The 26,993-nt window shown below is 39.4% G+C and overlaps 1 protein-coding gene and 1 long non-coding RNA gene across 5 annotated transcripts in view; both read right to left on the bottom strand.

The window, feature by feature from the left end:
* The window catches only part of plch1 (phospholipase C, eta 1), a 141,145-nt gene that overhangs the window by 106,691 nt on the left and 7,461 nt on the right, over positions 1-26,993 (bottom strand). For all 4 annotated transcript variants that reach the window (XM_067419101.1, XM_067419100.1, XM_067419097.1 and 1 more), the window contains exon 2: positions 1,735-1,845. In XM_067419101.1, the coding sequence (XP_067275202.1) occupies positions 1,735-1,813 (79 nt within the window). In that variant the 5' untranslated portion in view covers positions 1,814-1,845. The remainder of the gene's footprint in view (positions 1-1,734; positions 1,846-26,993) is intronic.
* Positions 20,868-26,939, bottom strand: LOC137043576 (uncharacterized). The gene is made up of 5 exons (XR_010898524.1): positions 26,922-26,939; positions 26,568-26,591; positions 26,322-26,386; positions 25,658-25,811; positions 20,868-21,808 (listed from the first exon to the last, which is right to left on the bottom strand). It is a non-coding gene; the product is annotated as an uncharacterized lncRNA (long non-coding RNA).

Here is a 26,993-nt window from a genome sequence, read left to right as displayed (position 1 = left end):
TTTATGATAAAAATTACATGACAGTAAAATAGTAATTTATGATGAGAGTGCCCCTAAAAAAAAAAATCTGCATCATAACAGCAGTTGTAACCTTTAACTACTTTATAATGAAAATCTTTTCTTATCTTGACAAAACACATATCATTTGAGAGGTCTGAGTCTCAGTGTTCCATATTTTGTGATTGTTTTATGATGGAAGTGATATTTGGACAGAAATTTACAGGAATATACATCAAATAAACAATCAATGGAAATTGAATGACACCCGGTGGCTATTTTTGGTATAGCGCCTAAACAAAATCTCATGGGGACTTCAATTTTTGTGATATAAACTTCAAATATGGAACACAATTTGGTTAGACATATGGCTTTGATTTCATAGTAATTTTTGTGTAAAACATTTTTCGTCAAATATTTATTTTATATAAATTAAATAATATTTTGTACTGTATTTTTCATTTTCAATACATTTAAACTTCCATAACTTTTCTATAATTTAATATTTTGAAATGCTTTCACTTTAGCAATAATCTGCTGATTGTCATCTTTAAATCAAGACCAAACTTAAGTCTAGTAAATTACAGCTCTTTAAGTTTGGATAGCGCATTTTTATGACTATTTTCAAAAAGGTGGGCGACAGTTAAGGGGTTAAAGCAATAGTTTTTCAATCACAGAAGAATAAGTAAAAGTATGATATCTGGGGTAAAAGACACCTCTGCTGTTGAGGCGAAAGGCACAATAATTAACATGATGATAAATAGTTCACTGACTTTTCCAGTTTTTGACATGATTAGATTCAGATGGTAAATATCATATATTAAGTAAGAGATAATTACATATTTATAATGACACCATCATATATAAAAATATGATATTAATCTTATCATATAATAAAAAATATTTTATTGTTACTACAGTAAATCTATATTCAATTATTATGGGATGTCCTTCACTGCTTTCAGAATCTTTACTTTATTTTAATTTGACTAAATTATTTTGTTTCTATTATGTCAAAAATATTAGCACATTTATTGAACAGCAAGAAATTATTTTATTTAGCAAATAGCGCAAGCTTTGCTAAAGGGATTGTTTAGAACAATTATCAACTTAGACATGATCAAAAACCTTATCTTAGCTTATTTGTGTAAATAAACCACTTTTTTGATTTATTTATATATATAGTTATATATTTATATATAATTAATATTTATGTATAACCTTTAGCATTTAATAATGAGAGTTTATCTCCAGGCTCTTAGCACATCTGCCAATATTCCCTCCTGTCCTCCTGTCTCTCCAATCCGTGTGTAAGCGTGCTGGACAAATTCCTTCATTTTTCAAACCATCTGTGGCTATTTGCAGAAGGAACTGTTGTAATATTTCTGTCAAGCTGTCAGATTTGTGTTCAGTGATGTGGCCTTGGGGACACAGACCCTTTTAAACAAATGCCATCAAGTCAAGGAGGACTGATTTCCTTTCTGTACCGTAGGTGGCCGTTCCCAAACAGTTCAACGCTTCATTATCCCCGTGATGTGAGAGACAGCACCACCTGGTGTATAACAGTCCCAGCAGCATTTGACGGTCAAGCAATTAAACACATTAAACTTTCACATTTCCTGAGATTTGGAAAGGAGCTCATTTTATCCTCGTTCTAAAATGACCATGGAGAGTCTGACTTAGTTCTGTATAATAATACAGCACCGCAATATATCCATCATACAGGTATAAACCTACCATGGAAGATGCTGTTGTCAGTCAGAAAATGACGGCAATACTGTGGACTTCCATGCTTGTCCATCTTCCTGTAACTCATGATGGATCCAGGAAGGATAGAGAGTGGGATATCTGTAATGGAGAATAATGAAATATGATATTACATATACAGTATGGCTTATTAAACAGTATTACATGTCTATTAAAATATGCATACTCATATGATTGTAAATGCTTTGACCCATGAAGCCTGATCACACACACACACACACACACACACACACACACACACACACACACACACACACACACACACACACTAGTCTCACATCTCGTCTGTCACAAAACTCGCTGATTGGAAATGACAGGTGCAGTTCTCAGATAAAACACTGACTTTACTGATGGAATTACAAAAAAGATTGTGAAGAGAGAGAAATAAGCAGGGAGAATGAAAAGGAGTGTGGATGTGTGTTGGGAAGAAAGGGATTGAGAGGACTGAAGGTGCTCTGAGATCGTTTAAAACACATCCACTACAATTATAAATGCAGAATACATTAAAGGGAACATGTTATGCCCCTTATTACAAGATGTAATACAAGAATCTCCAGAATGTGTCTGTGATGTTTCAGCTCAAAACACCCCACAGATCATTTATTTTACCGTGTTGTGCTAGCCTGACAAGCCAGAGCCACATCAAGATGTTTGGTCTGGAAACTCACCATTGACGGCTCAATCCGAGGGGCGGATAAACGGTTGTCTTTCAAACTCCCTCTGCACGCGATAGGATAGCGCTACACCAACCGGAGCAACGAAGGTGAAGCGGAGCTGACAGATTAAACATTCGCCGTATCCGGTCGGCTAAACTCAGAACACATCTTCCCTTCTTTAAAGGAACATTACATGCTTACATGACATTGCAGTTCTTCATCATCATGAGAGTATATTATCTGCATGCATTTTAAAGCCATATCAGTCTAAACTTCTGATATATAGTTTATTGAGCGCACACACCCAAAGCGCACACATTGAAAATGAACTCGGATTTGCTGAGGTTTTACGCATGCACCGTTAGGTGGATTTTCCGTTTTCCTGCATTTCAGTTTAATGAGAAACTTTTGGAAAACGCTTAAAAACATTAATGTGGACAGAGAGCGTTTTGAAGCGAAAATGCTGTTTTCAAATGTATCTGGATTAATGTAGATGTAGCCTTATTAGGCTGCTGTCACTTTAAGACCTGAGCTAATATAGTGACATGCATCCGGACTGTTTACATTCATGAAAGACAACTTAGTTTGCTTTTAATATGCATGTTCAGAAAAGCTTATGTCAGAACAATTCCTTCATCATAAACCAGTCCTGCACGCGTCCGATTTTGTAAATCCGCACCCGCCCGTACCCGCGGTGCGTTAAACCGCATCCGACCCGTTTTCTGATATGGAGCACTAATTAAAACCGCACCCAACCCGACCCGCTTAATATAGAACCGACACCCGACCCCCACCCGAAATAAAATCAGTTTAGCATATAACATTATATAGGCCAACACCCTTTATTGCGGGGCCATACAAAAGTAATTACTTCACCGTGCCACGTCTTTAAAATTCGAATACTTTATTTTCAATGAGTGTACACACACCGGCGTCGGCATTCGGCACCTGGGAGGGCGCGCGGCGGTGCGAGCACAAATGACCTAATATTGTTTTGAAATTATTTAATTAACTTCAAATACAGGCAAGACATATTTTTGTAGCCTAGATGTGTTCCTAAAAATATGCATATATTTTTACGTTGGCACGTGACAGTTTTAAACCCGTGTTAGACCCGTGTTTCCCCCTTGTCCGACCCGCACCCGTATCCGACACAGTTCGATGTTTTTCACCCATTTCACCTAAAGACATCACAACTGAGATGCTGACTTGCTATGAATAATTAATAATCAGACCCCTAAAACTGCCAATTTGAATCTAAAGATGAGTTGCTGCTCACACAGATAAAATATGTCACAATTCACCAGTGTGAGTGCCCATGATCCCCACCAGAGGGTACTCCACCCCGGACTGTCACTCCATCACAAACTACATTACCCATAATCCTTTGCCAAGGACTCATAAGCACTCACTGTTTACACCTGTGTCTCATCACCTCTGCCTATATATACCTTGTTCACTCAGTCATTCAGTGCGAAGTCTTGTTTAGTGTCACAACTGCATTTCTGAGCGTTTCCCTGTTTTCATGTATCTTGGTCTTTGATTTCTTGCCTTCTCCGTGGATTACCCTTTTGCCTGTCCCTTTTGTTTTGTTTGCCTTTTCGGACTGATTTCCTGTTATGACCTTTTGCCTGTTCTATGGACTATGACTTTGGATTACCCTTCAATAAATACTACGTTTGGATCTCCAACCTTCTGTCTCAGAGCGGTTCATTACAATATGATACAATATGCGCTTTGCTACCCATAATTCAGAGGTGGAATAATGGACATAAACCATCCACGCTAACTAAAGCCTCCCACAAAGTCTATGCGTTTGACCCCATGGCCTCAGTCTGCACTAATTTCCTGAAACAAGCTGAAATCAGACACTACACCAGGAGCCGGCGGGGGTCTCGCTTATTCCGGAACTTTCTCCCTCAGGATGTTCCCGTAAATCACCAGCAGACAAATACGCAACAGGTGCTGCTGGAAAAATACCTAACAGAGGTAACGGAACGGAGATGTAAATTAAATATGGTTCGTTTAAAATGTAAAAACGAACCATATAATACTGTACAGTTCAGCCAGAGACTCCAGGGGAGGTATGTTAAAGAGATATTCAACCTTAAAATGAAAATGTACTCCATCGTCCATTCCAGATGTGTATGACTTTATAGACTGGTGCAGGGATGATGTATTTTTTGTAGGCCAATATGGAAGTTCCTGGTTTCCTTGATAAGAACCCAATACGATTTTTCCATTGGTTTATGGATGATTGTAGAAAATAAGGTCTGTGACTTTCTTCTTACACATTTTTTTTAAAGCGACTGGTAAGTAGATGAGTTTTCTTGTTTGGCTGATGATATTTAATGTCCTTAACATCATCTGTAGTCCCATTTAGACACTTGATAAAAATGGCCTTTTACAAGACAAGCAAAAGCTTAAAAAATCCACCTGTAATTTACATCTCAGAATAAAAGCATTTAACCAATAAGGCTTCAGGACGTGCTAAAATGCAACTTGTTCCCGTCTATGGGAGACAAAAGGAGATTTGTAGAAAAAGTATCCATCTCTCTGAGTTCATATAATCCAGATGGGTCCCTTGAAGCTGATGTTTCAAAAATTCTGCAAAATTAACATGACAGTAATCCATACAACCTCAGTTTATGAATCAATGTCTTCTGAAGCAAACCAACATGTGTACACCGATCAGGCAAAATATTGGTCCCACTTTTCGAGGGATGGACTCCTCTAGACCCCTGAAGGTGTGCTGTGGTATCTGGCACCAAGATGTTAGCAACAGATCCTTAAAGTCCTGTAACTTACGAGGTGGGGCCTCTATGGATCAGACTTGTTTGTTCAGCACATCCCACAGATGCTCGATTGGATTGAGATTTTGGGAATTTGGAGGCCAAGTTAACGCCTCAAACTCGCTGTTGTGCTCCTCAAACCATTCCTGAAGCATTTGTGCTTTGTGTCAGGAGCATTATCCTGCTGGAAGAGCCACAGCCACCAGAATACCGTTTCCATGAAAGGCTGAACATGGTCTCAGCAATGCTTAGGTAGGTGGAGCGTGTCAAAGTAACATCCACATGGATGGAGGACCCAAGGTTTCCCAGCAGAACATTGCCCAAAGCATCACACTGCCTCCGCCGGCTCGCCTTCTTCCCATAGTGCATCCTGGGGCCATGTGTTCCCCAGGTAAGCCACACGGTCAGCATGGGCACCCTGACTGGTCAGCGGCTATGCCGCCCCATACGCAAAAAACTGAGATGCTCTGTGTATTCTGACAGCTTTCTATCAGAACCAGCATTAACTTCTGGAGCAGTTTGAGCTCCAGTAGCTCGTCTGTTTGATCGGACCACACGGGCCAGCCTTCGCTCCCCACGTGCATCAATGAGCCTTTTTCCTGCTTCTAGCACATCAACTTTAAGGATGGTCACTTGCTGCCTAATATATCCCACCGACTAACAGGAGCTGTGATGAAGAGATCATCAGTGTTATTCACTTCACCTGTCAGTGGTCAAAATGTTATGCCTGATCGGATCAATGTATTTACTTTTAAATCTTTAAGTCATTGTTTCGTGTCAGCTGTCAAACGTGGGTTCATGCTTGACGTAAATGCCAGCATGTTGTGAAGCGGGCTGAAAGCGTGTTATGAAACACACACTGCTCACTTCTTAGTATGCTGACGTTTACGTCAAGCATGAACTCATGAACATTCATTTGTCAGTTGGCAGGATGTGAGAGTTTAAAAAGTTGAAAAAATTACTTTTACGTTTCAGAAAAAGTACTTTACAGACAACTGGGGTTGTGTAGAAACCGAACAAAGAAAGTCATATTCATCTGGGATGTAACAAGGCTGAGTAAATAATGCAAGAATTTTCATTTTTTGGGTGTAGTCTCCTTTAAAAGAGGAGACTAGCTTCTGTGTGGCCAAAATCAGAGAGAAAGAATGAATTGAACCACACAGCCAGGTTTACAAACCTTGGCAAAAAGACTTAAAATAAAGCATGTAGCCCATATATGCCCTAGGAGACCGGTTTGAAATACTGCCCACCGTTGGTGTAAGGATAAAACCCCTCGCTCCATTCAGCTCTCCTGGCTTCTCTCATCTTGTGATTTGTCCCTTACTGTCAGAATAGCTGGAATATAAATGTGAGGGTAATCAAAAGCTGTCACATGTGTCACTATGAGGCACATTAGCTATGGGATAAGAGGCTAGCAGCCCCTTTCAGCAGGCATTATCCACACACAGGGAGAAAATTGAGAATGATTACAGTGTCAAAGTGTGGTAATGTGAGCACTTGGCTTTTCAATAAACCATGCTGTTTTGTACTGTCATAAGAAAGTCCCATCTGACCCCGAGGAACACAATCTGCTTCCATTATTAGGAAGTGGGAAAATATAACCTTCCTGGACAGTGGCGCAAAAAGTGGGTATGCGCTATATGCGGCGCATAGGGGCGCAGCACCTTGGGGGCGCCAAAGCGGTATGGTATAATTTTTTTTTTTTTTTATTCTCTAAATGTAGATGCTGTTGTGTGTTTCTAAATCATTTCTGTATTTCCTCAATATTATATAACATTTTAGAGGACTAACAGGCTAGAGTAGGCGCCCTCATAAGATTCCATAAAATAATTTGGGATATCGCGAGTGGGCGCGCCGACTGGCGGGGCCGCCGGCACCCCGTGAGCGCGCTGAGCGAGCAGCAGTACAGTTGTCATAGTACTATCCGCAAAGTTGTTGAAAGATGGATAAAGCAAAAAAGCTGTCGGGGGCTAAAAATAGAAAAAGAAAGAGGGAAAAAGAGATGGCATGTCAGTGGATGCGACAGCAGCTTAACAAGTGGATGGTGAAAGGCAACAGGTAGGATTTAAAGTGTGGCGTCTGTGCTTGGAGGCTTGCACATATTCATGTTAACATACCAGCTAGCGTTTGCTAACACTAGGAATGTAGCAGCCAAATGGGGGATTCAATTAAGGCTAGTTTATATGCAAAACGAGGTTGCTGAGCTGAAAACTGGAAAATATAAGGTAGCAGGCCATGTACAATAAATTACATAAATTTGGAAAACAACTAATGCAAAATAATAACTGGTAAATATAAGGAAGCATGCACAATAAATGACTAGAAGCTGGAAAACATAACTTATGCAATATGTCTGGTTTACCATTGAATCATTAATAGATTTTGTTTTATCATTAGCTGCTGTTCATGTTAGCTGTGCTGTCAGACATACAGGCTATAGTTACATTTACATCTGTTGGGTGACATGGAAGCTGTAATTACAGGGTCACATCTCTTTCTCTCTTTTTAAATGTCTGTTCTATATATATATATATATATATATATATATATATATATATATATATAATGTGTGTGTATGTATGTATTTATGTCTGTGTGTGTATGTGTGTCTGCCATATTTGTACTTTTTAAAATCCAAAATGTGAATGTAATTTCAACAGCAGCACAACCTTACTGCATAATAGTTGTCTTATCTGGTGCCATCACTAGGCTGATTTAAGAACTGAATTTAGGCTGCTATATTTAACAGTGAGTTCATTTCATTCAGGTGTGAGGATGGTGGATCAGGAAAGACAGGGGAAGGAAACAGGTAGGTCTAACATTAGGTGGAAGTGTAGGGGGACCACTTGATACCAACAGATTAATTTCTTAATATTATTAGTATGGAAAAAGTAATATGGAAAATCTATTACATAATGTTTGTTTGACAATATGTCTTAGTGGAGAAGAACACAGGCAAGGAATAAAAGAGACAGACATGAGGTCGGCGATGGCATCAAGTAAAGATCCGATTGATAATGTTAATGTTTGTCAATTTGTGACTTTTTTAAATTAACATTGTTAACAATATATATGCACATACTGTATAATTATGGTTGGCCTACAGTGGCTGATATACGTTAAAATAAACCTTTATTATTTACATCCCATACATAATGATGTCCGGCTTTTTTTTGGGGGGGGGGGGGGGGGGGCAAAATTGTTGCTGCATACCCCTCTGGCACTGGGTAGTTGCGCCCCTGTTCCTGGATTATGCAAATCCCGCATCTCTAGCTTCTGTTGCAGAAGCAAATCAAGGATGGACTCGTTTTAGTAACAGTGGGAGTTTGATGGACATTGGTCATGTTTCTTTGCATAAAACCAGCACATTGAAGGCTTTAGGGGTGTTCGATCACACTATGTTTCCATCCAAATGGGCAAAATTGGGTAATACCTCATAAAACATTTGCGAATAAAGCATTGTTTCATCCCATGTGTTCCATCATCACTTCCTGAAAAATTGGCACAACATTTCTGTAATAAAAAGGGAAGCTGGTGCAATCAGGGATGGAACTGTGGCTCTTTTTTCCTCCATCATAAATGACTTGCGTCTCAGAGCATCAGATGAATCGCAGTAAACGCTGTCATGTTATCTTGCGTTCGGATGCTCGTGTTTGGGAACGCAATTGTGTGAGACAAAGAACATTTTGTATATGCAGTTCATGATGCAAGATGGCGCCGCCGTGTTCGGTCGCCGTTCAGGTCGCTCCTCTGAGACTTTGCTTTTATTTATTATTCTACACTCTTTTGTTCTCGATTTTTACTAATCTATCATCAGCCTTGGTCTGCTATGATAGCAAAACACTTTTGGATATAGGTTATCGCTACACTGACCTGGTTCAAGACGCTTTCATCAATCCTCTGTGGCCACCTGATATTCTTCGGAACGCCGAGTTGAACAAAGGCCACCCGACTCGTAGGCGAAGATTCAAAAAACACCGCGGGAAACGCGCTGGGATCCGCAACAGACTGAGGAAGAGAGCATTCAGTCCCCCTCTCCCGAGCATTCTGCTCGCAAATGTCCAATCCTTGGAGAATAAGATGGACGATCTTAGAGCCAGGATAAGTTTCCAACGGGACATGAGAGACTGCAACATCTATTGTTTGTCCGAAACATGGCTCACGCCCGCGGTCCCGGACACAGCTGTGACGCCGTCTGAGAACTTCTCTGTTTTCCGGATGGACAGAACAGCCGAAGCCGGTAAAACCAAAGGCGGCGGAGTGTGTTTCATGATAAACAAGAAATGGTGCGATCCCAGAAACATCTCCATCCTTTCGCGATCCTGCTCGCCTCACCTGGAACATTTATCAATAATTTGCCGCCCATTCTATCTGCCTAGGGAGTTTTCTTCAGTCGTCGCCACTGTGGTTTATATTCCACCACAGGCAGACACGGGACTGGCTTTATCTAGCCTCCATGATGCCATCAGCGGCTCCACAAACAGCCACCCCGATGCGGCTTTCGTCGTCGCGGGTGATTTTAACAAAGCCAACCTTAAGAAAGTATTGCCTAACTTTCACCAACATGTCTCCTGTCCCACACGAGGAGCAAACACACTGGATCACTGCTATTCTCTGTATAAGAATGCCTACAAGGCTCGTTCACTACCAGCCTTTGGTAAATCGGACCATGCCGCCATTTTCCTTACACCTGAGTACAAACAAAGGCTCGTTCAGGAACCCCCGGTGAGGCGGGAAGTTAAACGCTGGTCGCCTCATTCAGAGATCACGCTACAGGCAGCTCTTGACGACGTTGACTGGGACATGTTCCGAGCGAGTTCATCGGACGTCAGCGAGTTCACTGATGTGGCGCTCTGCTTCATCAACACACTGACAGAGCAAGCCACACAAACAATAACTATAACGTCCTTCTCTAATCAGAAACCGTGGGTGGACAGTTCAATCCGCGCTGCAGTGAACGCCCGCACTGCCGCATACAACGCTGGTCTACTAACAGGGAATATGAGGGATTATAAATTATCCTGTTATGCTCTCCGACGCGCCGTTAAAGCCGCAAAGCTCCGTTATAGGGATTGCGTGGAGTCTTATTTCCAACTCAACGACTCCCGGCGGATGTGGCAGGGACTGAGGACCATCTGTGCTTTTGGAACGAAATCCTCTGCAGAAGTGAGAGCTGATCCGTTGCTTGTGAACGAGTTAAACTCTTTCTACGCTCGCTTTGATGGCAATCGCGGCAGCGCGACACCGCCGAGTGACGCGTCAGACAGAATCACTCAGAGCTGCAACAATCACGTGATCTCTGTCTCGGAGGATGACGTTCGTAGGACACTCAAACGTGTGGATGTTAGGAAAGCTGCTGGTCCGGATGGTGTTTCAGGTCGTGTCCTGCGGTCCTGTGCTGATCAGCTCGCTGGACTCCTCACATCCATCTTCAATGAGTCCCTTGCTACATCTGTGGTCCCAACCTCATTCAAAAAATCCACCATCATCCCTGTCCCTAAGAACAGTAAACCCTCTTGCCTAAATGACTATCGCCCAGTGGCTCTCACGTCTTTAGTCATGAAGGTCTTTGAGAGACTCATCAAAAACAACATTTGCACCTCCATCCCTGACACCTTGGACCCTCTTCAGTTCGCTTATCGTCCCAATAGATCGACTGAAGATGCCATCTCTCACGTCCTCCACTCCTCCCTCACACACATCGACAGCAAGAATGGGAACTATGTAAGACTGCTATTTATTGACTATAGTTCAGCCTTTAACACCATAGTTCCCATTAAGCTAACTAACAAACTCCTGGATCTCGGACTGAACTCTTCTCTCTGTCACTGGATTGAAGATTTCCTCACTGGCAGACCTCAGGTGGTGAGAGTAGGACAGTTCACCTCCACCTCCATCACCGTGAGTGTGGGAGCTCCACAGGGCTGTGTCCTCAGTCCCCTGCTCTACTCTCTCTACACGCATGACTGTTTGTCCACACACAGCTCCACCTCTGTCATCAAGTTTGCGGATGATACTGTTGTCCTGGGCCTCATTTCCAACAACAATGAGACCGCATACTTGGATGAGGTGGAGCAACTGACATCATGGTGCCAAGACAACTGTCTCCTTCTGAATGTGAACAAGACCAAAGAACTGATTGTGGACTTCAGGAAGAGACAGCAGCGGTCATATTCCCCTCTCATGATCAGCGGGACACCAGTAGAGAGAGTGAGCAGCTTCAAATACCTGGGTGTCAACATCTCCGAGGACCTGACCTGGACTGCACATATCCAGTCTCAGGTGAAAAAGGCCAGGCAAAGACTGTACCACCTGCGCCAGCTGAGGAAATTCCGGGTCTCACCAGCTATCCTGAAAACCTTCTATTCAGGGGCGATAGAAAGTTTACTAACTCAGTGCATCACAGCGTGGTATGGTAACAGCACCAGTCACGACTGCAAAGCCCTGCAAAGAGTGGTGCGCTTGTCCGAGCGCATCTCAGGGTCAGCTCTCCCGTCTCTGCAGGACATCTACATCAAACGATGCAGAGGCAGAGCTACAAAAATCATCATGGACATTAATCACCCGGCCAACCCCCACTTCACCCGGCTGCCTTCTGGTAAGCGCTTCCGTAGCCTGATGGCCAAAACTGAGAGACTCAGGAGGAGTTTCTTCCCACAGGCCATCAGACTCCTGAACGCTGTCACTTAAATACATGTGACTTCACCTCACTTCAGTATTAACAAACTCACATACTGATATTGCACTGCACTTTATTCTTGTGTTCATGTCACTACTCATTATAATGCTGTTTGCACATTACACTCCTGCACTTCTGTTATCCACAGATTTATTTTTATAGTCTCCAGTTTACTTTATCTCACTTATTTTATTCCACATCTCTTATTTCTTTTACTTGATTTATTCATAATTCTACATGTGTATATATATATAGCACCTTATCCTATTCCTATTTTATCCTATCCCTATTTTATAATTTATTGTGCTTTTTTTGTTAATTGTTATTTGCTGTCCATGGAGCGGACCTGTTTACATTTCACTGCCGGTTGTATTCTGTATAACTGTGTATGTGACAAATAAAACTCTTGAACTTGAACTTGAACTTGAACTTGACCCCCTTTAAGTCTGCGTCCATTGAGAATCTTGTATGTGAGTAATTATAACAGGAAAGAAAGGTCATTAATAAATCAGTGTGTGTGTGAGAGGGTTTAAGCACAGGGGATTGGGGTGACAGCACTCAAAATAGTTTTAACTGTGGGGGTAGGGTTTGACCCCGTGACCCCTCACCCCTTCTGACTGTAAAGCATACCACTTTCTCCCTCTTCCTGCAGAAAGAGTCTCTCTCACTCTCCAGATCAATGCAGATAAACTGCTGACTCTGAATTATCATCGCTATCTGAAATTGTGTTTCACTCGCAAACACGTTTCAAACAGATGCTGTTAGATAGTGCTGTTCTCCGAATCGGTCATCTTCAAGACCATAACAATATTGGTATGTAGATCTCTTGGAGCTTTTGTATTCAGTGCTTATACTTTGCTCGCCCACTTACATCCTCCCACAACACCATCTATTATGCACTGAATTCCCAGAAAGTCTTCAACATGATTATAGTCACTCTTTATTAACAATAAAGCTAGAATAAAGAAGGACTTTGTTATGAATGATTGCCAAATTTTTGGAGAACACAACTTAGGCTACTTACTACATCCATCACACTCACAAATAAAAAAAGATGTCTAGAGAAAAAATATATTCATCATAGTAAAATATCACATACAAGTATATAATTGGCTAAAAAAAAGTGCATAGGTCATTTAATTTCAATAAATTCTTACATTTATGCAACACAAATATCTGAATATTCAGAGCTGTTCATGTCCCCGGACTCGGAATAATGCATTTCTGTGGCAATGTTATTAATACCAAAATGAATCTGTGTAATCTGAGTAACAGTCGTTATGCACATGCCTTGATAAACTTACTGTTGATTTAGTGGACATAAGTTATTTAGCTCTGCGCTATTAACTGTATTGTGCTCGTTTGGTTTATTTCACGATTATTCTTGCATTATTAAGACATTAACAATAGGAATTAATCATCCAAAATATTATGAATTGACTGCTTATATACAAAGTTTGGTAACACTTTATTTTACAGTGTCCTTATTACATGTACTTACCATAGTATAACAGTAAATGATGCATAATTACATTACCCTACCCTAACCCTATAGTAAGTACATGTTGTTAATGATTATTAATCAGCACTTACTTAAATATAAAATTACACCATGAACCAAGAAAAAACGTTACTGAAAATGTACCAAGTAAAATATTACTGAAAATTTGTTAGTAATGCCTTACACTAGTGCGTTACAGCAAAAAGTAATAAGTTACTTTAATGTATTACTTTTGTAATGTGTTACTCCCAACACTGGCTATTGTACAGCAGCATGTCTTACTTGCTCAGAAGCGTGTTGGGTATATATTGATAGTAGCATGTCCTGCACTTGCTCTGGAGGAGCAATAATAGCAATAACAGCAGCAGAATCAATACTAGCATTAACTAAAAAAGCAATAATAACAATAATTGCAGGAGCAATAATAATAATTAAAGCTGCAAGCAGCATTTAGCGGGGTTCAAGCCTTTAAGGCCTTTTAAGCACATAGGCATTAAAGTCATTAAGTTTTATTTAGCAAGATTTTAAACACTAAAATAATAGATGGAAAAGTCCATTTACAGTCAATATAGGCAATTTAACATAGGAAATGCATGGTTCTTATAGCTTTTTAACAGTTATAGCGCCACCTATAGTCCAATCTCTTTAAAACTTTGCATGCTTCATCAGCATGTTATGCCACATATACCCAACAATTTTCGTGAACTTTTGAGCTTCCCTTTTGAGTTAGCGCCAACTAGTGGCCGATTTCTTTCAAAATTCTTACAGACCTCTAGGACCATGAGTCAAACATGCCCACCGAGTTTCGTTCCGATCGACCTCTGTTAACCCCATCTAATAGGTGCTCAAACTTCATTGGCTGATGGCGGCCATGTTTTTTTAGATACACCAATGTCCTCATAGACATACATGGTGCCTTGGACCAAGACACTGCCTACCAATTTTCAAGTCAATCGGACTAGTGGTCACGTGGTTATAGCCCTTTTCATGTTTTTTTAACATTATAGCACCACCAAGTGGTCAATCGTCGCGATTTTTTTATCGAGACCAAAGAATGAGCCCATACACATGTCTACCAAGTTTGGTGAAGATATCTCATTTCCTTCTTGAGTTATAGCCTTTTTAGTAAAATAGGCTCCGCCCACAACATTCTTTTTCCACCCCTTAGCAACCGTGAATCGAAATTTCAACTTTTTCTCAATGAATATTGATATTCAGACTACAGAGAACATTTTGCCACTGGTTTGGTTTCGATCGGTCAAAAATCCAGGGACTAGTTCGCAAAAGTAGTTTTTCGACAAAATTCAAAATGGCGGAAAAAATTTCACGACGGAAATGAAATCGGAGATATACGTTTTGTTCGCCAAGGACTCAGCTTTTTAATGATATAAGACATTTCATTGTGGACCAAAGGGTTTAGGAGTTATGCCCCTTTTTGCGCATTTGGTTGCTGTAGCGCCACCTATTGGCCAATCGGGGTCATACTTTCTGAGGTTCTCCCCAAATTGAGGACTACCATCTGACAAAGTTTCAAAGTTCCACGCTTTACGGTTTGGGCTGCACGATGCGTTTTAGCGGAGAATAATAATAATAATTAAAGCTGCAAGCAGCATTTAGCGGGGTTCAAGCCTTTAAGGCCTTTTAAGCACATAGGCATTAAAGACATTAAGTTTTATTTAGCAAGATTTTTAACACTAAAATAATAGATGGAAAAGTCAATTTACAGCCAACATAGGCAATTTACCATAGGAAATGCATGGTTTTTAAAGCTTTTTAACAGTTATAGCGCCACCTATAGTCCGATCTTTGGAAAACTTTGCATGCTTTATCAGCATAGTATGCCACATATACCCAACAATTTTCGTGAAGTTTTGAGTTTTCCCTTAGGATTTATAGGCTTTTGAGTGTATTTTGCCACGCCTCTTTTTTAAATGGCCCTAGTATAGCCATCCAAATGTAAAAGTTCAATTTTTTTTCAATGATTATTGATCTAGAGAGTCCAGAGAATTATCCTTGACTAGTTTGGTTCCGATTGGGCAAAAAACCAGGGACTAGCTTGCAAAAGTAGGTTTTTAACATAATTACGAAAATTTAATTAATGATTTGATTGACAGCAATAGTTCTAGAGGCAAAGTTGTTCAGTATGAGGAGATCTATCATATGATATGCATATTTTGTGGATGGGTGCCACACCACGTGATAACAGAGCCATAAAACTCGTTAGCGCCAACTAGAGGCCGATTTCTTTCAAAATTCTTACAGACCTCTAGGACCATGAGTCAAACATGTCCACTGAGTTTCATTCGGATTGGCCTCTGTTAACCCCGTCTAATAGGAGCTCGAATTCATTGGCCGATGGCGGCCATGTTTTTTGAGATACACCAATATCCTCATAGACCTATATAGTACCTTGGGCCAAGACACTGCATACCAATTTTCAGGTCAATCGGACTAGCGGTCGTGTGGTTATAGCTATTTTCATGTTTTTTTTCCCATTATAGCGCCACCAAGTGGTCAATCGTCGCGATTTTGTTATCGAGACCAGACAATGAGCCCATACACACATTCACCAAGTTTGGTGAAGATATCTCATTTCATTTTGGAGTTATAGTCTTTTTAGTAAAATAGGCTCCGCCCTGAGCGTCCATTTTGATCCCCTTATCTTCCGTGAATCGAAATTTCAACTTTTTCTCAATGAATGTTCATATTCAGACTACAGACAACATTTTGGCACTGGTTTGGTTCCGATCGGTCAAAAAACCAGGGACTAGTTCGTAAAAGTAGGTTTTCAACAAAATTCAAAATGGCGGAAAATGTTTAATGACGGAAATGAAATCGGATATTAGCGTTTTGTTCGCCAAGGTCTCAGCTTTCCAATGATATAAGACACTTGAGTGTGGACCAAACGGTTTAGGAGTTATGAGCCATTTTGCGCAATTGATTGCTATAGCGCCACCTATGGGCCAATCTGGCTCATAATTTGATAACCTTTCCTCGATTTTTGTACTACCTATTGACAAAGTTTCAAGTTTCCAGCTCTTACGGTTTGGTCTGCACGATGCGTTTTTCGGCTGAATAATAATAATAATAATAATTAAAGCTGCAAGCAGCATTTAGCGGGGTTCAAGCCTTTAAGGCCTTTTAAGCACATAGGCATTAAAGACACTAAGTTTTATTTAGCAAGGTTTTAAACACTAAAATAATAGATGGAAAAGTCCATTTACAGCCAATATAGGCAATTTACCATAGGAAATGCATGGTTTTTATAGCTTTTTCACAGTTATAGCGCCACCTATAGTCCGATCTCTTTAAAACATTGCATGCTTCATCAGCATCTTATGCCACATGTACCCAACGATTTTCGTGAAGTTTTGAGTTTCCCCTTAGGATTTATAGGCATTTGAGTGTATTTTGCCACGCCTCTTTTTTAAATGGCCCTGTTATAGCCATCCAAATGCAAAAGTTCAACTTTTTCTTGATAGTTATTGATCTAGAGAATCCAGACAACTGTCCTAGTCTTGTTTGGTTCTGATCGGGCAAAAAAACAGGGTCAAGTTCACAAAAGTAGGTTTTTAACATAATTACGAATATTTAATTAACGATTTGATTGACAGCAATGGCCCTAGAGGCAAAGTTGTTCAACATGAGGAGATCTATCATATGATATGCATATTTTGCGGATGTATGCAACACCACGTGATTACAGAGCCATAAACATAATAGGTGCTCAAATTTCATTGGCCTATGGCGGCCATGTTTTTTGAGATACGCCAATGTCCTCATAGACATACATGGGGCCTTGGACCACGACACCGCATACCAATTTTCAAGTCAATCGGACTAGCGGTCGTGTGGTTATAGCCGTTTTTGTGTTTTTTTCATGTTATAGCGCCACCAAGTGGCCAATTGTCGCGATATTTTTATCGTGACCAAATACTGAGCCCATACACATGTGTACCAAGTTTGGTGAAGATATCTCATTTCCTTCTTGAGTTATAGCCTTTTTAGTAAAATAGGCTCCGCCCTGAACGTCCATTTTGAAGCCCTTTAGCAAAAATGAATCGAAATTTCAACATTTTTTTGATAACTATTGATAAATAGACAACAGAGAACATTTTGGCACTGGTTTGGTTCCGATCGGTCAAAAAACCAGGGACTAGTTCTCAAAAGTAGATTTTCAACAAAATTCAAAATGGCGGAAAATTTTTCATGACGGAAATAAAATCGGAGATATACGTTTTGTTCGCCAAGGACTCAGCTTTCCAATGATATAAGACACTTGAGTGTGGACCAAACGGTTTAGGAGTTATGAGCCCTTTCTCGCAATTGATTGCTATAGCGCCACCTATAGGCCAATCTGGCTCATAATTTGATAACCTCTCCTCGATTTTTGGACTACCTTCGGGTAAAGTTTCAAGTCTCTAGCCCTTACGGTTTGGTCTGCACGATGCGTTTTATCGGAGAATAATAATAATAATAATAATAATAAAAATCAGTACAATTACAATAGGGTTTCAGCACTTCGTGCTTGAACCCCTAAAAATCAGTACAAATACAATAGGTGTTCAGCACTTCGTGCTTGAACCCCTAATTAAAGCTGCAAGCAGCATTTAGCGGGGTTCAAGCTTTTAAGGCCTTTTAAACACATAGGCATTAAAGACATTAAGTTTTATTTAGCAAGTTTTTAAACACTGAAATAATAGATGGAAAAGTCCATTTACAGCCAATATAGGCAATTTACCATAGGAAATGCATGGTTTTTAAAGCTTTTTGACAGTTATAGCGCCACCTATAGTCCGATCTCTTTAAAACTTTGCATGCTTCATCAGCATGTTATGCCACATGTACCCATCAATTTTCGTGAAGTTTTGAGTTTCCCCTTAGGATTTATAGGTTTTTGAGTGTATTTTGCCACGCCTCTTTTTTAAACGGCCCTAGTATAGCCATCCAAATGTAAAAGTTCAATTTTTTTTCAATGATTATTGATCTAGAGAGTCCAGAGAATTATTCTAGACTAGTTTGTTTTCTATCGGGCAAAAAACCAGGGACTAGTTTGCAAAAGTAGGTTTTTAACATAATTACGAAAATTTAATTAATGATTTGATTGACAGCAATAGTTCTAGAGGCAAAGTTGTTCAGTATGAGGAGATCTATCATATGATATGCATATTTTGTGGATGGGTGCCACACCATGTGATAACAGAGCCATAAAACTCGTTAGCACCAACTAGTGGCCGATTTCTTTCAAAATTCTTACAGACCTCTAGGACCATGAGTCAAACATGTCCACTGAGTTTCATTCCGATCAGCCTCTGTTAACCCCGTCTAATAGGTGCTCGAATTCATTGGCCGATGGCGGCCATGTTTTTTGAGATACACCAATGTCCTCATAGACTTATAAAGTACCTTGGGCCAAGACACTGCATACCAATTTTCAGGTCAATCGGACTAGTGGTCGTGTGGTTATAGCTATTTTCATGTTTCTTTCACATTATACCCAGATAGCACACATACGTCGGGCCGATGTCGGCGCGATGCACAAAGTTCCATCGGAAAGACATCGATCAGAGAGCGTTTGCTAATTGGGACAAAGTCGCCGAGACATCGGCATTTGATCGCGAATGCTGTCCGGCCGACGTGTGGACGATGCAATACAGCAAATCCTGGCCACAATTCATGGGCTTTCTAGGACCTTTATTTATTTAGGTCGAACCTTTCGGGTTACACCCAGATATCACACTGGCATAGAATCAACGTTACACTCACGGCATTAAAGACCAACGTCAGACACTCCATTCAAAACATCAATCTACGCAGATGATTTACTTACCTTATGCTGAATGACGTTGATGTCAGTTGAGTGAAGCACGATGTTGATTTCAGTTTGGTACAGTTAACGTTAACACATTTTCTGTTTTAAAAATAGCAAATACTTAATACTAATAAGATACATTAGCCTGTTTATGTAATAATCACACATAACATTCAGTTAACATTGTTTTAATATTTACAGAGCAGTTACAGATAGCCTACATGTTTAGAGCAAACAATCTATATAAATATTCAATGACAATATAATAGAAAAATATATAATAGAAAAGGCATTTACATTCAAATACACAAAGAGGTAGGCTATACAGGTACATAAATTAAAAGCAATATTTACTCAAGAACAACTGATCATGTACCAGACACATTATTTTTATTGGAGCACAAAAGGATATGTCAGTCAGAACATAATGAGACTCAAATGACAGGTTCTTTTCTAATGGTGACTGAGACTATGTGACACTTTTTGTGTTACACAAAATAAATGCATATGGGTGAGTAGATGGTTTATAAAGAAAGCTTACCCTTGAAAATGTAGGGCAGAAGAATATTGCAGATGAATTGGTTCTTTAGCAACTATTGCAGCCTACTATCAGCAAGTGTAAACTCCTTGGTGAAAAAGGTGACAAAGATGTAACCCACATTTTCAATAGCATAGAGAAAATATTTTTAATTACTTTAAAAAATAAAATGCATATTATGAGCCAAAAAAGAGGTTTAAACCTCACTGAAAAGTCATTATTAAATACCGCTGAGAATGATGCAATACTAGAGAAACTGGAAAATTAAAGTTTGACCATTGGACGAGAAATACTGATCGAGTCTGCAAAGTCCAGCCAATCTCTTGAATTAAATACCAAATGTTTATATATTGACTACAAACAGAATTAATAGTTGTTAATGAAATAGGTTTGGCATTGGTAAATTGAGACTGGAAAAAATATAACCAGAACATCGACTCAAACTATGCATGTGCTGTATAATATCGAGTATTATTTTAGCAAAACTAAGCACTGCTGACAGTGCAGAAAATTTCAGTAAAGTCACTGAGAAAATGTATTAGGATTTGTAAACTTGTAGTTTTATTTTCTCTCACAAACACAACAGTTACATTTGTACTAATCCTATTCTACAAATCACAAATTAATAAAATCGTGGGCTCATTTTTTCCATCAAGGGGAAAAAAAATCATACTCACGATCTCACATCATCTAACAAGTAAAATTTGTCCATGGCTTCACACTTTTGATACATGTGTGCACCAAACGCAGAATAAAGGTACGGTCACACTACACTTTACATTACATTGACGAGAAATATTTGTATTAAAGTCAAGTAGATATTTGTTTTATATTTTGAATATACTGTTTTTAAATGTTGAATTCATGTTTATATAAAGACTCTGCAGAGCATGAAGTCATATCATGTTTTGTCATGTTTTGATCATTTGTAGAATTATCAATTTGTAGAATAGGACTTGTGCACCACCAGAAAATAATTTGAAAAGGTTTAACTGTTGTGTTCTTTGTAAGAGAAAGAAAAGTTTGCAACTTCTAAAAAAAACTTTTTTTCTGACTTTATGGGTGCTTTCACACCTGCCTCATTTAGTTCAGTTGAATTGTACTAGAGTTCGTTTTCCTTTTGGTGTGGTTCGTTTGGTGAAAGCAGCAATCGCACTCGGGTGCGCACCAAAAGCGGACTAAACAAGCGTACCGAGACCTCCTTGAAGAGCTGGTCTCGGTGCGCTTTCAAACGAACTCTGGAGCGGTTAGCTGGTGGTGAGAACGTGATCCGGCCTCGAACAGAACCAACTGCAAAAGTACTGATAATATTTTGACTACACCAGCTGCCATAGTTAGCTGCGCTGACATTATGTGCATGACATTATTACCTGATAGATCGTTGGAAATATTTTCGGAATGAGCGTGTCAGAGTTAAGAATAATTAATGCACGCCTCCGATTGAAGTGACGAGTGATGTGCGCTCGCCGTCTGCAGTACGTTGTTTTCAAGTCGCATCCGCGCTTCATTATAGAAAGGTATTGTTTGCATACTGTGGTTAATACACAATATGTAGTAGATTATGGCCAGGGACAAAACCAGCCCGCAGTCGTCTCTCCATAGTGTTATAGTTTGCTGGCTTTTCCTCTTCTGTTAAAATTTTCCCACAAAGTAAATTCTGACCAATCGAAAAGCAGTTTAGGTAATACACCATGGCCAATGAGTGATGTGGATGTTGTCACGTGTTTCAACTGGTTCGGACCAAAGCAATCAGTGTGGTGTGAAAAGGAACCAAAAAAGCTGTAAAATGCAACAATGTATTATTTAATTGTTTGGCCTTGGTTTGGACCAAATTAACTGAACAAGAGATGTGAAAGCACCCTAAGTGCACTGATGTGTGACTATTCTTTACAACTACAAATCCCACTGTCACAGGTGTTCAGTTTTTCTATAATAATACCCTCACAGAACAGGGTATTGATCAGCCATCCATGCAAAAGCAGAGGTCAGTGTGGTGGACTGTTGGTACATCTGTCCAGGCCAACATTTGATGTCTTCATGCCTTCAACTGGGGATTTCCAGAGAACCTGTAACAAAAATAGGACAGTTCAAAATCCATTGTACATACTCATTACAAAGTATTGAATCTGGTTACACAAATTTTCTTCTCTATTTAATTTTTATACAAAATGAATGATTAATGTAAAATATAAATAATTGATGCATTAACTAAATTGGAAAAATATTAGGGATGTCACAATTCTCAATATAATATTGAACCATTCGGTACGACACCCTTGGATCAGTAGGCGCTTATGTATTGCATTAATTTCTATGCATTTTATTTCTCTCTGAATTGGCTCTTTTGTGTGCCAATAGGTCTATGCTGATATGAGTAAAATATCCAATCACGATGCACTAAAGTTAGGGGGTGTTTAGCCACGGATGCAATGCTGGTGTCTTAGAGCGGTGAAGTGAGGCTGCAGTGCGCACCACCATCGTTTAAACCTGTGGTGTGGGTGGGGTGTGCGATATCGAGTTAAAGAGTTAGTTCACCCAAAATTAACCCAATAACCCAATAAATTCTGTAATAATTCCTCATGTGGTTGGACACCGGTCACACCTCCGTTCATCTTCACACACAGATGAAGATATTAGTGTTGAAATCCGATGATTTGATTTGATTTAATGGTTTATTTGAAAGGGGACAGTGCAATTTCATAAAACACATGAACAAACATGGTTAAAAAAGCCAGAATTAGCTAAAAGGCTATTTTTCATCTGTAGTCCCCTGGCCAAGATATAAAAAAAAGCAATTAAATACATATTAAAATATGTATCAGATGGCTCAGAAAGGCCTTCATTGACACCAATGTCATTTCCTCTCTCAAGACCCATAAAGGCACTAAAGACGGCGTTACAAAGCCCATCTCACTACAGTGGCTCTATAATCATTTTATGATAGTAAAGTAGTAAGTAAGGTAGTACTTTTTCAAAGTTCAGGAACTTTGGTTGAGCTCACGCAGCATTTTATTTCAACCGCGCGTTCGTCTCAGCCATCTTACGTGCAATGTCTGTAATAGCTGATAATAATATACATTGTCATTTTAAATCTAGCTTTACAAGCTTTCTGAATATGCTGCTGAATCTGCATATTAGTGCTCTTTTCTGTCATAACCAGCAAAAGCAGCACAGCTTGAATCTCTTCCATACTTGTTATTAATTTTTTTTCACCATGTAAACGACCTGACCGATTACTTTTAAGTGTGCGTTCTTACATGACGTGACAGCGCGCGCCGAGCTCACGTTGACAAGAAAGGATAGTTAATTTTTCTGAGGGGTAAACATTTTATTTCGTAAGTTATGAAGATAATGTTGGAGTAATGACACAGCGTATATTGCCCCAGGCAGTTTTTACTTTAAATGATGTTTCTTAAAAAACTAAGTTCGGGAGAAGCACGTTCAAATGATCTACCTAATCATGATGTCATTCCAACCAGCTGTCAACAATCAGTAATCAACATGTCTACCAATCAGCTCAAGTGGAGGATCACATAAATACCCAGTCAACTCACCAACGTTCCTTGACAAAGTTTGCAGCATCCCTCCACCACCCCTTCTACCTCACACGCACCTGGTTAACTTTCCTAACCAGAAATACGGGGGGAGTACTCTGGGTTCGGGCCAAATACCGAGCTCGGAGCCCTCTCCTCGGACAGCACGCCAAATACGCATACCATTTATTCTATCTGAATTATTTGTAAGTGTGAACTCGTGAACTGCGCCTGACAGAAGATTTTTTTTCCTGAGATGAGTATTACACTTTACGACAAATAAATAGCTATAAATAATACTGTATTAGTCCTGGTGGCCGTTAAGAGTTGCTATGGCTACAGTTAACACACTCCAGCTGCTGGAGAAAACAGCGGCGACATTTCTGATGCGGCAGACAAACTGCATGTGACAAAATGATTGCGATTGAAAGTCATCACATGTAAACACCAGATTGGTTTAGATAACGTTCAGTAAACAGTCCACTAAATCTTTCAATCGGTACACACAAAAATGATTTCTATCCGACACTGATGGAGGAGCAGTCGCGCAGTAGGTTACATCACCAGACTAATCTGCCTAATCTTCTCGGAACTTTAGATCGCGGTCGAAACGCAGACAGCTGCAGGTTTGGGGGGGAGAAAAGTTCCTGTAAAAAAGTACCTGGTACAAATTGTTCCGGGTAATTTTGGTGGAAACGGGGCTTAAGAGTGTGTCATCTTTCTCGACTGTATGGAGTTCACTTAAGGCATATACAGACTATCTGCTTGGATACTCATCAAGATGGACATGTTGACATACTTCTTGTGCGAGTTTGTCCGTTTAAGCGCAAGACTTGTAAGAGAACTCAATATTTGAGACGTGCTGTGAGACGTGCGCGCTCTCGGATGATGCACAGAGACAGATCTTCTCAAAGCGCGCGTGAGTTCTCATTCGCGTCTTCTGGCTCTACACGCGGGTGATGAAGGTGAAAATGACTTTTTTCTTTTATTATCACTGTTGTTGTAGTGTATAACTGAGGATCCAGTACGTGTATCCATCGACAGCATAATTTAATAAACAAAGCATAATTTTCGAGTTATAACCCATATTATATAGTTCGGCCATATTGTTTTGGTGATGAAAGTCTTTTGGCAGAAAGCTGAAAATTTGGTGCATCCCTACTAAATAATGACTTCTATAGTGATGGGTGATTTTAAAACACTTCTTCCTGAAGCATCGGAGCATATCGATTCATGATTCGGATTGCGTGTCAAACCGCCAAACTGCTGAAATCACGTGACTTTGATGATCCGAATCATGATTCGATACTGATTCATAACGGTTCGAAGCTTCAGGAAGCGGTGTTTTGAAATCAGCCATCACTATATAAGTCGTTATTTTGCTTTTTTTTGCGGACAAAAACTATTCTCATCGCTTCATAAAATTAGTGTAGAACCACTGTAGTGAGATTTTTCATTTTTGGGTGAACTAACCCATTAAATTCATATAACAAGATTATAATAGATAATTCGCTTAGATTTTGAAAAATGTAATTCAATTTTGTGGAAAAGTTTTCCTTAATTTAAGTTCGTTCAATAGCTTTGTTTTTGAGTGTATTTTCCAGACTAACAATGTAACATTAAACCTATCAAAATAAATTAAAGGGATAGTTCACCCAAAAATGAAAATGTGATGTTTATCTGCTGACCCGCAGGGCATCTGAGATGTAGGTGTGTTTGTTTTTTCAGTAGAACTCAAATGAAGATTTTTAACTCAAATGAAGATTTTTAACTCAACCGTTGCTCGTATGATGCATGTCAATGGGGTGTATTGACATGCATTATATGAGCGATATTAATCAATATTAAACCATGTGGCTCGTGGCGACACATCGAAACGATCGGTTTCTGTGATAAACACAACTGTATGTGTTATTTTTTTTACCTCATATAAGACGAATCTCATTTAGGATGAGTAGGTCAAAATCCCGGCGCAAACGTAGATGCCTCATTCGACCGATCCATCGAGGCACTAATAAGGCATATATCTATGATCGCACCGGGTTTTGACCTTCTTAGATGGAACTAATGGCGTTGGGAATACTAGATGAGATTCGTCTGATATGAGGTAAAAAAATAACACAAATACTGTTGTGCTTCTCACAGAAAGTGATCGTTTTGTGTCTTAAGACATCAATGTGTCGCCACGTGCCGCTGTGTTTAATATGGATTCGTATGTCTGTGTGTGTTTTACTCTCATAGAAATACACCCCATGACATGCATTATATGACCAACGGCTGAGTTAAAAATCTTCATTTGTGTTCTACTGAAGAAATAAACACACCTACATCTCGGAAGCCCAGCAGATAAACAGCACAGTCTAATTATTGAGTGAACTATACCTTTAATACAGATTGAAGCCTGTTGTTTTCAGTCTTTTGATGTGGGATAGTGGCAGCTATTGGGGATCTCACCATCTTCATGTACTAATTGTAGATGTCATCAAGGCCTTGTCCTGAAGAATCTCAGCACCAAACGCTGGGCTTTATATCTGATCTGGTAATAAGAGCACAGCAATAACTGTAAGAACTCTAATGATATCTTTACCCTCTGACACTGTATTGTGATATAATTCAAACATTTTAGAGGCTAATAGAGTGAGCAGTGAGTACGCTGAAAAATAACTTAAATGCCTAAAGTTGTTGACCGCCTGAACCACAGTCAGCATTTAAAGTATTTAAGTATTTTGTAAAAGTATTAAAAATTTATCAGTAAAATATACATACAAATAGTGGGGCACTATAGTATGGTGTCTCAGAAATGTAACTCAAAACAGACCTAGAGAAAATATATTAATATTAATGACCATAACATCCTGTTATCATAATAGTTGATCATAAATACAAACTATAACAAATTACATTTGTCACCTTGTCTAATTTTGCTGATTATTTTACCCTAACGGCGTTTCAGACGGTCTTACTGTAACAACATGGAGTTAATGTTTTTAAAATGTACAGAACCCCAACTTTTGAACAGTAGTATAATTTTTGAGGTTTTGCTTACCAGTCATCTAGTTTTTAGCCTGAGATTTTCTTCAACAGGAGTGCAGGCCATCAGCATGGAAGAATCTAGGAACATAAACAGTTTATCACAGAGCCTATATAATGTCAGGCTTATTAGAAGGAGACAAGCTAGAGCAGAGGTGAAATGCAGATAAGAGAAGTAGAATATACATAGTATACATACAATAATTTCTTAACATAATTTGTTTTAGGCTTACTTCATTTTACATTGCTCAGTGTTATTTACGTGTGGTTGTCAGAACCTTGCAAACTGTAATAAAAAATAATTTTGCAAAAGAAAATAACATGCATAGTGATGTAGGTAAAATATTTTGTATGGTAACACTTTGGTATGGGAAACATTCACTTAACTTTTGCCTCAAATACATAATTTACTGCTTAATAGATAGTAAGGTAGTTGTTGTAGCGTTTAAGTTTAGTTAGATACCAGGAAGAATTTAGGGATGTTGTAGTATAAGGTCATGCATTAATATGTGCTTAATAATACTAATAAACAGCAAATGTGCAAGCTAAGAATTGTTCACCTTACTAAAGTGTTACCTTTTGTAGAAAAAATACTAAAGATCTAATGAGATTTTACCCTTCTCTGTCAGCAGCCCATGAGACCATCCTTTGCCTCCGTTGTTGTATTATTATTTTTTTTACTGAAATC

The sequence above is a fragment of the Pseudorasbora parva genome, chromosome 16 (assembly GCF_024679245.1).
Source record: "Pseudorasbora parva isolate DD20220531a chromosome 16, ASM2467924v1, whole genome shotgun sequence".
In the NCBI taxonomy this organism is placed as follows: domain Eukaryota; kingdom Metazoa; phylum Chordata; class Actinopteri; order Cypriniformes; family Gobionidae; genus Pseudorasbora; species Pseudorasbora parva.
The sequence above is the reverse complement of the archived record's forward strand: the minus strand, read 5'-3'. Positions and strand labels throughout refer to the sequence as shown.